The sequence below is a fragment of the Xenopus laevis genome, chromosome 6L (genome assembly GCF_017654675.1).
Source record: "Xenopus laevis strain J_2021 chromosome 6L, Xenopus_laevis_v10.1, whole genome shotgun sequence".
Classification (NCBI taxonomy): domain Eukaryota; kingdom Metazoa; phylum Chordata; class Amphibia; order Anura; family Pipidae; genus Xenopus; species Xenopus laevis.
Genome location: NC_054381.1, coordinates 38,032,757 through 38,045,186, shown reverse-complemented (window position 1 = coordinate 38,045,186; position 12,430 = coordinate 38,032,757). Strand labels below are relative to the sequence as shown.

Sequence of the window (12,430 nt, the reverse complement as noted above, 5' to 3'; positions counted from 1 at the left end):
GCTTGATGATGCAAGTACAGGTATGGAACCTATCTGGCAACCCGTTATCTAGTAAGATCCAAATTACAGAAAGGCCATCTCCCATAGACTCAATTTTATTCAAATAATCCACATTTTTAAGAAAGGTTTCCTTTTTCTCTGTAATAATAAAAATGTACCTTTTACTTGATTCAAAATAAGATATAATTAATCCTTATTGGAATCAAAACCAGCCTATTGGGTTATTTAATGTTTACATGATTTTCTAGTAGACTTAAGGTATGAATATCCAAATTACTGAAGACCCATTATCCAGAAAACCCCAGGTCCCGAGCATTCTGGATCCCCTTCAATATGTACCCTCCATTATATCCATTTTGCAGAAGCTGCAGTTGCCGAAATGACCCTGTAATCTGCATTATCTGTAAAAAGAGCTTTACCGGCTGATACGTTCAAAAGTTATTTCAAACACCAGTTGTTCTGTATCAATACAGTCTATAGAAAAAAATGCCTGCAAGTACTGCAAGTGACAAAGGTGTCAAAACAACTTATTGGAAATGGTAGACCGGCATTATAATCAGCTCCTATTTAACATATGATGATTATAAGAATATGCTGTGCTAGGGAATTGCCTCTCTGCCATTTTCATCATTTACAAATGATGTTATGTAAATATAACATACAAAGGAGATACGGGGAGCTTTAGTATATAAAAACATTTTATTCCCAATGTTTAGGGGGCCCTTAAATGATTTCACTACAGGACCCAGTACTGAGCCACTGACAGGCTCGGATTTGTGAAAAGGCCACCTAGGCCCGGGCCTAGGGTTGCCACCTGGTCGGTATTTTACCGGCCTAGCCGGTAAAAAATATGGTTGATCCCAATGTTATTAATAGGGAAAGAAGATAGATATATAGGAAGGCCGGTATTTTTTTCCACAAAAGGTGGCAACCCTACCCAGGCCTAGGGTGGCAGGATTTTAGGGGGGCGGCATGCTGCCCAACCACACCCAAATTGATTCAATTACACTGGGGATGCGCTGGAGATAAAATAATTTTTTAATTTCCTGTGCACCCAGTGTCGGACTGGGCCGGCGGGACACCGGGAAAAACCCCGGTGGGCCCCGGGCTCTTGTGGGCCCCGCCGGCCCAGATCCGCTACTTAGTGGGGCGGCGCGACCCCACTTTGTTTGGGGTCGCGGTAGAATACAATGGCTGCGCATGCGCACAAACGCGGCGCCGCGCGCATGCGCACAAACGCGGCGCCGCGCGCATGCGCACAAACGCAGCACCGCGTTTGTGCGCATGCGCACTAGCCCCCCTGCAGCACTCCGGAGCGGCAGTGGCGGCTGGAGGGGGCCCTGGGGCAGTAGCCCCGGTGGGCCCCATGCCTCCCAGTCCGAGCCTGTGTGCACCAATCCCCATTGCTCCAGTCCAAATGATGAAAATTTGCACGAATACAGGGGAGTACAATGGCAATGGACCTATGGGTGGCCACTATGTAAATCCAACCCTGGCCACTGACAGTTAATATAACCAGTCCCTGTAAGGAGGAAAGGGGCTCTGTGAAGCGTATCCTTGTGTAATCAGTCTCTTTGAGACACAGGAATAACCTGATAGTCAAACATAGTCATGAAGTCTCCCTAAGCCTTTTCCCAGCATGCAGGTGGCACATAACTGCTCTGTATAATCCAGCTCTAATTAAGATTAGCTTGATAAACATTAAAACACAGACGTTTCGGAAAATATGTTAACTGAAGAGCTGCATTTAAAGTGACTCAGCACTGAGGATTTTCTTTGTGCTCTGTGATTTTAAAGCTCCAACGGGATACTCTTATTTAATGTGCATCAGTTCAATAACCTGCAGAGACCTATTGCACATGGCACAGCCCTGCAACATCAATTTGATAAACTTCTCTCATGAAAGATGTAGTCGTGCAAGTTTCCCCCGCAGGAAATTTCCCATATATTTAAGGTACAGGTATGGGACCCATTATTCTGAAAGCTTCAAATTGTGGGAAGGCCATCTCCCATAAACTCCATTTTAATCAAATAACACATTTTGTTTAATGATTTCCTTTTTCTCTGTTATAATAAAACAGTATCTTGTACTTGATCCCAATTAAGAAATAATTAATTATTATTGGAGGCAAAAACAGCCTGTTGGGTTCATTTAATGTTAAATATATTTTCAAGTAGGTCTAAGACACGGAGATCCAAATTACGGAAATATCCCTTACCCGGAAAACCCCTGATCCCGAGCATTCTGGATAACAGGTCCCATATCTGTATCCAGAAATCTCAGAACAATGAGAAGGCAATCTCCCATAGACTCTATTATAATCAAATAACTAAATTTTTTAAAAATGATTTCCTTTTCCTCTGTAAAAATAAAACAGTACCTTGTACTTCATCATATTAACAATTGATCCTTGTTGGAGGCAAAACAATGCAATTTTGTTTATTTTATGTTGAAATTATTTTAAAGTAGATAAATTATGGAGATCCAAATTACGGAATGGTCCCATATCCAGAAAACCCCTGGTCCTGAGTATTATGGGTAACAGCTCCCATACTTGTGCACTTCAATATGGTTGTACTTGGCACGGCTCAGTCCTTCCTGCCTCCTGTGCTGAATTGGGCTCAATTATGGCTATTGGTGAATGAGAACTCTGGCACTAGCACCTTTTCATTCACATTAAAGTGTGAGTTCAGTTGCGCTAATCTTGACGCATTGGCCACAACTATACAAGGTGCAACTGTGGAGGTGGCCACCACAACGCTTTTTGTGTTCCACATTGTGGTCAGAGTCAGAGATTTTATCCATCTGCATTAATCCCTTTTTTATCTCATCAAATGAAATTATTTTCTATTTTTACGAACTTTTGAAAGCCATCAAGTAGCTTTAGCTAAGAACGCTGTTAGCTCTATGTGAAATTATAAAGACCGCAAAGCACCAGCATGCAATCTGTCCCACTGTGCTAACACTATATGGCATAGTTATTGTGCTGTGTAATAAACGTCAGGATAATAAACCACATATCGCCACACATTTTTTTTTACAAGTCTTTGACTTCCACTGGAAGCAATGTAAAATAACGTCAGAAAACCTGGCGTTCTCATGACATACAATTACACTCACCTTGATATATTCGCCATTTAATTTACACCGATTTTTACACCATTTTTAGTTTTACACAGCATAATAAATATGCTCAATGTATATAAATTAATATACAGACTGCCATCTGAGGCCTGAGGGTGCAGGGGTGATCTAGAGAAGGGCATAGAAGCAGGTTTGGGCCCAACCTCATATGAAGGATGTTACAAGTAAGAGCGGAGCAAGGCCATTAAATAATACATGCACAATATTGTCCCACTGTAGAGTACAGTTATCATTGTCCATCAGTGATTCCCTTTCAGTGAAACAGAACATTCACTAACATAAACCAGGGGAAACACCTTAGAATGAATACCTAAATGTTTGGGTAGTGGTAGAAGATTAAAGGTTGGGCTTGGTTTATAGGATAAGCATTAAGAGATTGGTTTATAGGATGAGCATTAAGAGATTATTTAACTTATCAATGTGGCCAATTAGTAGAGAACATGGTAACTAGATGCAAAAAAAGAAACTCATCACAGTCCCCAGTCACACAGAATCTTGCTTTTCACTTGATATGATTGGATTGTACAAGAATTGTGCAGGGGGGGTTCAGTCTGGCAATCTCTTGATGGCAAAATAATTTCTACAGTCGCCAACGGGCATTAATCCTTGCCTAAAGCTCCCCATAGACGCGACGATTCTTCTTGCCGAACGACCGATTTTAGGGAAGCATGACCGATTCTAAATTATCGTGCGGTTAGTGGGATTTGAACGATCGTACATCTTCCGATTTTTCGGCCGACATCTGTCAGGAAATTGATTGGCCAGGTCAAAAAATCTTTGTCGGTCCCAGTGCAATCTATCTATGTTTGCAGGGCCAAGCAGGCAGCTCCCCTTTGTTTTCCTGGCAAATTGGTCTTTTTAGTTGATGGTAAATTCGTACGATCGTTCTGAGAAAATCGTGGTCTCACGATCAGGATCTGATCTTTTAAAAATCTCAACATCTACGGCCAGCTTAATAGTGTCAGACATATGTCACTAAGATTTGTTATGCAGAGGTTCCACACATGGAGTGGTCAGGGCTGGATTTACATAGAGGGCACCACTAGGCCCACTGGCGTTTGTCGCCACCCATTCTCTCCCTTTTATTCGTGCAAATTTTCATTGTCTGGACCGGCGCAATGGGGATTGGTGCACGGGAAATTAAAAAACTATTTCATCATCTGCGCATCCCCAGTGATTCTGAACCAATGTGGGTGTGGTTGGGCAGCATGCTGCCCCCTAAAATCCTGCCGCCCTAGGCCCGGGCCTTGGTGGCCTTTCCACAAATCCGTGCCTGGGAAAGGTCAGCTTATTCAGACCAACCAAAGCAGATGGAACCAAGGTGCCCATTGTGTTACAAAGTATGAGTTCATGTGTAAAAATGCAAAAATAGCAACACCATCAGGAAGTTTTGATGACTTTGGTCTTATTTCTAACATGACCTCCTATCAGACTGCTGCCTGTTTATAGTCCAGTCACATAGTCCAATCTACCTGTGTCCTTTTCAATTAAAAAATATATATACAAGGCACTGGCTGCCATGAGCATGAGCACAACTCCATCTTTCACCACTTTCATCCAGATCTGCCTGACTGAGACATCAATTTGAGCAGATAGACAAATCGGATCATTTCAGACCAATATTATCAAGAGCAAGTAACCCAAAACTAAAATTGTGAGATATTAGCACACTGCTAATAGACCAGTAATCCACATCACCAAGAATATGACATTGACAATATTTTTGTGGAACAGTGGAAAGATATTCTGGAACTAAGAACACAATTACCGCTTCTTGCATGTCATCATAGACAGACACACATTTCTTTATCGCAGTAGGTGCCCAAGACCCTAGCGTAAACAGAGCAAATCTTTACCCATTTACCACAACATAAATGTTATAAAAGTATATCTTGATTATGTATAGCTGCATTTATTTCAGCAAGAGCCAAAGCCAATTTTGTTGCATTTAATAGACCACCCCTACTTATCACCCGGTTATGAGTAGTCAGAATACAAATCAGGATTTCTGGAAGATATGTATATATAATTCCACTTGGTTCCATCTGATTCATAGAAGAAAATGTAAGATCAATTTTTCATGAGAAAGAATTTATTTATATACACCTTGCAGTCCAATGCCTGAGACATCACCAATAGTGTAATATGGCTACACCTAATAAGCCTTTCATCCTGCAGGGAGAAGAGAAAGGCACAGCCGTAAGCTAACTCAATACAATGCAAGTGAAAGCTTTCACCCGAATGGAAGTTTGTACTACTGATACAACACATTTTATTCTTTGCTTAGTAACTTTCCTTTTCTCTAAATCACAGACAATGTTTGTATCCAATCAGACACAGACAGATCAGCCTCCAGGCAAATCATGATATGTCATTTAAGTTTACCTAGACTTGGATTAGTGCCCAATTATTGAAAAAGAAACCCCCCACCAAGATAAAAATCAAGCCTAGCTGAAATACAGCTTGTAATAGCAATTGTTAACTGATAGGCATCAGCTTATTGTGAGCGGTAGGTTTTATTTCATAGTTTTTTTTATATTGTACAAGTAATACAGCACAGCTTATTGCAAGGCTATTGATATTCTGATGTTGTGGGTGGGGCCCAGGTGTGCTCAGGTGTATAAATACCAGAGAAGAGTTCCCAGCAGGTACTGACAGAAGCTGAACACTCTCCTACCTCTGGAGTAAAGGTGAGTTGCCTCTGACTGATTTCACTGTGCGCTACTTGGGTTTAGGTTACATGCGACTGAGACAACTAACAATCAGGGGAGAGAATTCATTCTTTCTGGGTATTTATTACAGCTTGCAGGTCCCATAAAGAGGCTTTTGTCCTTTCCTGACCAGGTAAACCCTGAGCATCTAATGAAAGTGTTACATTGGGTCAGTATTTGGTCATGTTCCAGGAATTCCTTTAATCCTAAATAGCAAATGAAGCTTGATACAAGCTCTTTGTGGAATAACAATGGGCACAAAGTGGCTCTGTCTGATTTTGGTTTGGATTGTGCATGCCATTATTTATTTAAATGTATGCAACAAAAATGAGTGGATATCAGTCGGTCCTTAATCAGTCACCATATTCATAGAAGACCATATGACTGCCCAACCTACAGCTGCCAAGAAACTTTATAGGCATCTAGAAGCTGAATATGCCCGATATAGCAAAACTGGGATTCAGTATCTGCATGAAAAGCAGGAACTGTCGCTATAAATTACATTAGGGTGCAGCATGGTTAATATGTAATCATTGAGGAACTAAACAAGCAATATGGGTACAGTAGTTGTGCATAATTCAGGTTTATAATAGAACTGTATATTCTGTATTAATCCAGTTAATATGAAATGAAAACTTTAAAGGGGTCTCCACCCAAAAAAGTGTTTTTGTACAACGAATAAGCATCTTTCCAAATTACATTGATTATAACTGTTCAGTCCTTTTAAAGTTATTTGTAAATGTAGTTTTTGAAAGCAGTACTTAATTATCCCTTCCTCATTTCTGGTTTGGACTGGTTAGAACAATGTAGCAGAAGTCGGTTATACTTCCTAGTCTTTGGATCAGCTGGCTTCTGCCACGATTCAGGAGTCGGAACCAGTGGAGCAGAGAAAATAAACAGCAAGATGAATACGGCTTTCAATAGTAATCAGATTCACAAACAACTTGAAACCATTTAATCCATATAATTTGGAAAGTTGCTTTTTTTTTAATTATGAAAAAAAAACAGTTTTTGGGGTGGAGTTCCCCTTTAAGAAAAAAATAACATCAGTACGTAAACGAAGAATGCAGAAACTAAAGGCTGCCTGCAGTACTGCACACAAGCTGTGGGTTTAGGAAAGATATAAAAATATTATGAACTAGGGGTTCTATAAATGCAACACATTTCTGCTATGCTGTGCATCCGTATGGCAACGAAAAAGATTCTGCTCATGTTTTTTTGATAATTATGTATTATTGTGTTATCGTTAGACTGATGACTTATTTATGAAAATTAACATTTGCCTAATGGTGTTTTTCATTTCCCCAGCACTGCTAAATATGGAGTCAGTTCTCAAGTCTCTATTTGTTCTCCTTGTGGCTACCTCATTTACTCTAGCCAAAGAGATACCAGCAAAAGTCTCAAAGCCACAAACACTCTCCAGAGGTAAGGCCACATTTTTCCTGTCTGTATTTTTTTTAGTTATGGTATGATCGATATTTATTTGAGAAAAAAAGTAAACCTAGCCTGTGCTTTACTTCTCCCAAAACTATAACTCCCAGCAGCCTTAACCATTAGAAGCTAGCGTGGAAACGCCTGCAACTTTCCGCCCGCTGCATTTCTGCTAACTGAGACTGTTGGGAACTGTAGTTAAAGGAGGTGCCTGTCAGTCCTTAAAATAAATACAGGCATGGGATCCGTTATCTGGAAACCCATTATCTAGAAAGCTCTGAATTACGGAATGGCCGTATCCCACAGACTCTACTTTATTCACATTTTTTAAAAATGATTTCCCTTTTCTCTGTAATAATAAAACAGTACCTTGTACTTGATCCAAAGTAAAATATAATTAATCCTTATTGGAAGCAACACAATCCTATTGGGTTTATTTAATGTTTACATGATTGTCTAGTAGACTCAAGTTATGGAGATTCAAATCATGGAAAGATCCATTATCCAGAAAAACCCTTGTCCCGAGCATTCTGGATAACAGGTCCCATACCTGCATCAGCTCTTTCAGCTATGTACCCTTACGCTTCCACGTTTAGGGTCAGCCTAGTCACCTCAATAATGCAAGTGTTGCAAAGCTCATAAACTCTGACATAAATCACTTCTGTATCTGACATCTGACAGCAATCTGTGCAATAAGGCTCTCATAGAATGAGTAAGGCAACAATCAATCTTGCATGTATTCCAATGCATCACTTATACTGTTGTTACATTTATGTATATCTGGCTCTGTTTTTGCAGGATGGGGCGATAATCTCGAGTGGGTTCAGACGTATGAGGAAGGCTTGTACAAAGCAAAAGCAGAGTAAGAATTATACAGTACATCATCACGGGTTCCCTCTAGTGTTATTCTAGATTATTACTGATACCATGGTGTCCTATGACATATACAGGTTTAGGATCTGTTATCCGAAATTACGTTATCTAGAAAAGCTCCAAACTACAGGAAGAGCATCTCCCATAGACACCTATCAAATAATCCAAATATATAAAAATGATTCCCTTTTTCTCTATAATAATAAACCAGTACATTGTACTTGATCCCAACTAAGATATAATTAAGATATAATTAATCCGTATTGGAGGCAAAACAATCCTACTGGGTTTAATTAATGTTTTTGATGTTAATGTTTTTTTAGTAGACTTAAGGTATGAAGATCCAAATTACTGAAAGATCCCTTATCCAGAAAACCCCAGGTCCCAAGCATTGTGGATAACAGGTCCCCTACCTATACCATATTTACCAAACAGCACTCACACAACAATAAAATGCTGGCATTTCAATAACATTGCACACTTATTTATGGCTGGTCATGAAGGGGTTTCTTGCTATTCATCCCATCAAATAAAATATCAATGCAGTGCAGTGTGATATTCTACAGAAGAAAGTTTTGAATTGTGTAGAGCAATGTAGCAGAAGAAAGGTTCATTGTTTTTTAATGATTAATTATCTTACCCTTGTTATTCTTACACTAAGCCACCAAAGAAATGAAGACATGTAGGATTTGAAGTCTAAAACCCCTTTGGTTGTCTGCCACTCAATAGACTCATTTAGCTTGTGTGTTTCATATGATAATATTGTAATTATTTGCCTTCTCATATTTCCTGCAGGAACAAACCATTGATGCTTATTAACCACAGAAACGACTGTCCTCATTCTCTAGGTAACACTTATCTAATATTTCATTCTGAGTGCAACAGGTTAAAAACCAGCTCAGATCTGTTTCCGTTTGAGTTTTCTGAAGGCCACAATGCAAAACAATGTCATAGTTTGACACTCAGATGTCTATTGTCATACACTGTGTATGAACAGAGAAGCAGAACAAACTAGACATGCCGGCTTGACAGCTTTCTATGTGACACCTTGACTAAAAAACACACTAAGCTATGTACATAACCAGTCAGAATAGGAATATGATTGTGGCCAGGATAAGTTTTCTTACATATAACAGAGAGAGGAAATGCACTATCTATCTATCTATCTATCTATCTATCTATCTGTCATCTATCTATCTATCTATCTATTTTATCTATCTGTTATCTATCTATCTATCTATTATCTATCTATCTATCTATCTATCTATCTATCTATCTATCTATCTATCTATCTATCTATCTCTCTCTCTCTCTCTCTCTCTCTCTCTCTCTCTCTCTCTCTCTCTCTCTCTCTCTCTCTCTCTCTCTCTCTCTCTCTCTGTCTGTCTGTCTGTCTATCTATGTGTCTAGAACAGGTCTGACTGATCGTATTGAAATGACTTACATGGGATTTCTTTTGTAGCTCTGAAGAAAGCATTTGCTGAACACCAAGGTATCCAGAAACTGGCAGAAGAGTTTATTCTTCTCAATGTTGTTGTAAGTAATACGGCCTGCTTGCTACTTTTGTGCTGTCTGCTCCAATGGCTGACATTAATAATTTATTTCAAAATCTTTGACTATTATTATTACTACATGATAAAAGTACGGTAACTGGCACATTGTGACTGGTCTTCTCTCAGTATAACCCCCTGTTATCCACCAGTTGAAAAATTGCTAAATTTCTTGTATAGCAGCTAAATTACTTATAAGCCCCCCTCTTACTACATATCATTCTTAACCTGTGCTCTAAAAAATGACAACTTTAGATTTTTCCTATCACTATATTCCTATTGAGCATAAGTGTTAAAATCATTAATAGAGGCTATTGCTATTCTCAGGCTTGTATCTGTTACATGGGACCAGGCAGGGTAGAATTCACAAACAAGATTATTACATCTTAGGGTATTTGGTGTATTGTAGAATATATATCTAAATACATATCTGATTTTCTCAAACAAAAAATAAATAAATTGTAGAATATATATCTAAATACATATCTGATGTTCTCAAACAAAAAATAAATAATGTCAAAAAAAGGTAGAACTATTCTGTGTACATTGTGACATTATTAAGATAATGATTATATTTTTCATTTTTTTTTAGTATGACCCCACAGATAAGAACCTTCAGCTTGATGGTCAGTATGTTCCCAAGATTATATTTGTAGGTAAGTAAACTGAGGTTTGTGTGTATTATACTGACCAACTAATCTTGAAAACAATTGTTTTGTACAGTATTTTGTACAGTGTTTTGTACAGTGTTTCTGTTTGTTGCTGAGGACACTTCCTTGGGCACTTCCAAGAGATGCCAATACAAAAGTCGTTATTTTAATCTAAAACCTTTTAATGACTTGCTTTTTTAGAACATCCAGAAAGATGTTTCCTTGTCTTAAGAAACACAAACACCAATATTAACGTAACACGTTTCTTTCTGCACAGATCCATCCCTGGTTGTCAGAGCAGATCTTCCTGGGAAATACTCCAACCACCAGTACACCTATGAACCAGCTGATATTGATCATTGTAAGTGTCCCACTCGCACATGTGTTTTTATCTGTCTTTCTATTCATTCATACAAATCAGATAGGTCTGAGACTCAAAAAAAGACAATAGCTACAAATGATAATATTCAATGTCTTGGTGTTACCCGATGTATACAAATATAAAAATAAATATGGCAAAATAGGGAAACAGACTAAGAGAGCCACAACCAGGCCATGGTCACAGGACTTACCATGTAGCAGAACTAATGCTCTGTAAAGCTACACATTATTGTTATAGCTACTTTTTATTTCTCATTTTTCTATTCAGGCCCTTATTTCTATTCAGGTCTCTTATTCAAATCAATGCATGGTTGCTAGGGTAATTTAGACCAGATTACTGATATTGCAAACTGGAGAGCTGCTGAATAAAAAGCTAAATAACTCAAAAAACCATAAATAATAAAACATGAAAACCAATAGCAAATTGTCTCAGAATATCACTCTTGACATCATACTAAAAGTTAACTAAAGGTGCACAACCCCTTTAGGGCAGAGACACATTCAGATTCGGGGAGATTTAGTTGCCCGGCGATAAATCGCCTCTTCTTCGACTAATCTCCCAGAACTGCCTCCCGCCGGCTAGAAACTAAATAGCCAGCGGGATGGCACTCGGGCACTTCATTTTCTGTAGTCGTCTGAATTTTCCTTGTGAGGTAACTTCGGGAAACGAAGCGCACCGATTGCCATCCCGTCGGAGATTTAATTTGTCCCTGCCCTTAAAGAAAAGGAAAACTCTATAATTGGGGCTGCCAAATTGTTAGTTCCTCCAGTAAATCAGTAATGTATGTCTGCTCATTATCCAGTACAGCAGGCAGGCAGCAAAATGCTATGAGCTCCCCTTCCATTGAGTAGAATTATATTTGGCAAAAGCCAGCGTTTTGCTGCCACCTGCCTGCCCACCAAGCTGGATAATTAACAGATTGGAAAACAAGAAGGAATAGACCTTTACCCTTATACCAAGTGGAGAGACACCTACACAAGTATAATAACATGTTCAGGGATCATGCCAGTATCACCAATAGCAATAGCACAACTATTTCCCTTGCTGAATACTAATTTAACTGGCATTTAATTGCTCACAGCATTCATTCACTTCTCTCCATTTCCCTCCTAGTGTTTGAGAACATGAAGAAAGCTTTGGTACTGCTGAAAACAGAACTGTAAAAGGAATATATCACAGGAGATTTGATTGCGAATCGACTATGATTATTGCGGAGGTGTATACTAACGTAATGTCGCAATATGTACAACATACAAATTTAGCGGTGTATGAAGGAAACCATTGTTTTGTTTTTTTAAATGTGTTACATTTGCTTCAACTGGACGCAAATTGATTTTTTAAAATAAATCTGCCTGGGGTTATTTATAAATGATGATGTTGTTTCTCTTTTGAATACCTGGAGATTATATAATAATGCTAGCAGAGCATATTGTCCATAGGGATCCCTTCTATGAATAGATAGCAGCCTTCATTACAGTGGCTGATATTGTGGCTCCATGGCAAACAAATGGGGCACTTAAATAGCGAATTGATTCGAACTGCTTCACTACTCATTGACTATAATATCTATAATATATTATTTTATGTTTTACAATCGGGGGTACATTATTCCCTATAAACAGCCCCTTATTATGTCCATACCTCCCAACAGTTCCGTTTTCTGCGGGACAGTCCCCATGTTGACAGCT

At 38.9% G+C, this 12,430-nt stretch overlaps 1 protein-coding gene across 1 annotated transcript; it reads left to right on the top strand.

Moving 5' to 3' along the window:
* Positions 1-7,168: 7,168 nt before the first annotated feature.
* Positions 7,169-12,114, top strand: agr2.L (anterior gradient 2, protein disulphide isomerase family member L homeolog; the record flags this gene model as incomplete). The annotated part of the gene is given in 7 exon segments (NM_001086251.1): positions 7,169-7,281; positions 8,086-8,149; positions 8,956-9,008; positions 9,623-9,696; positions 10,303-10,366; positions 10,638-10,721; positions 11,856-12,114. Coding segments are annotated over 7 exon segments (495 nt in total). The 3' UTR covers positions 11,906-12,114.
* Between the last annotated feature and the right edge of the window lie 316 nt (positions 12,115-12,430).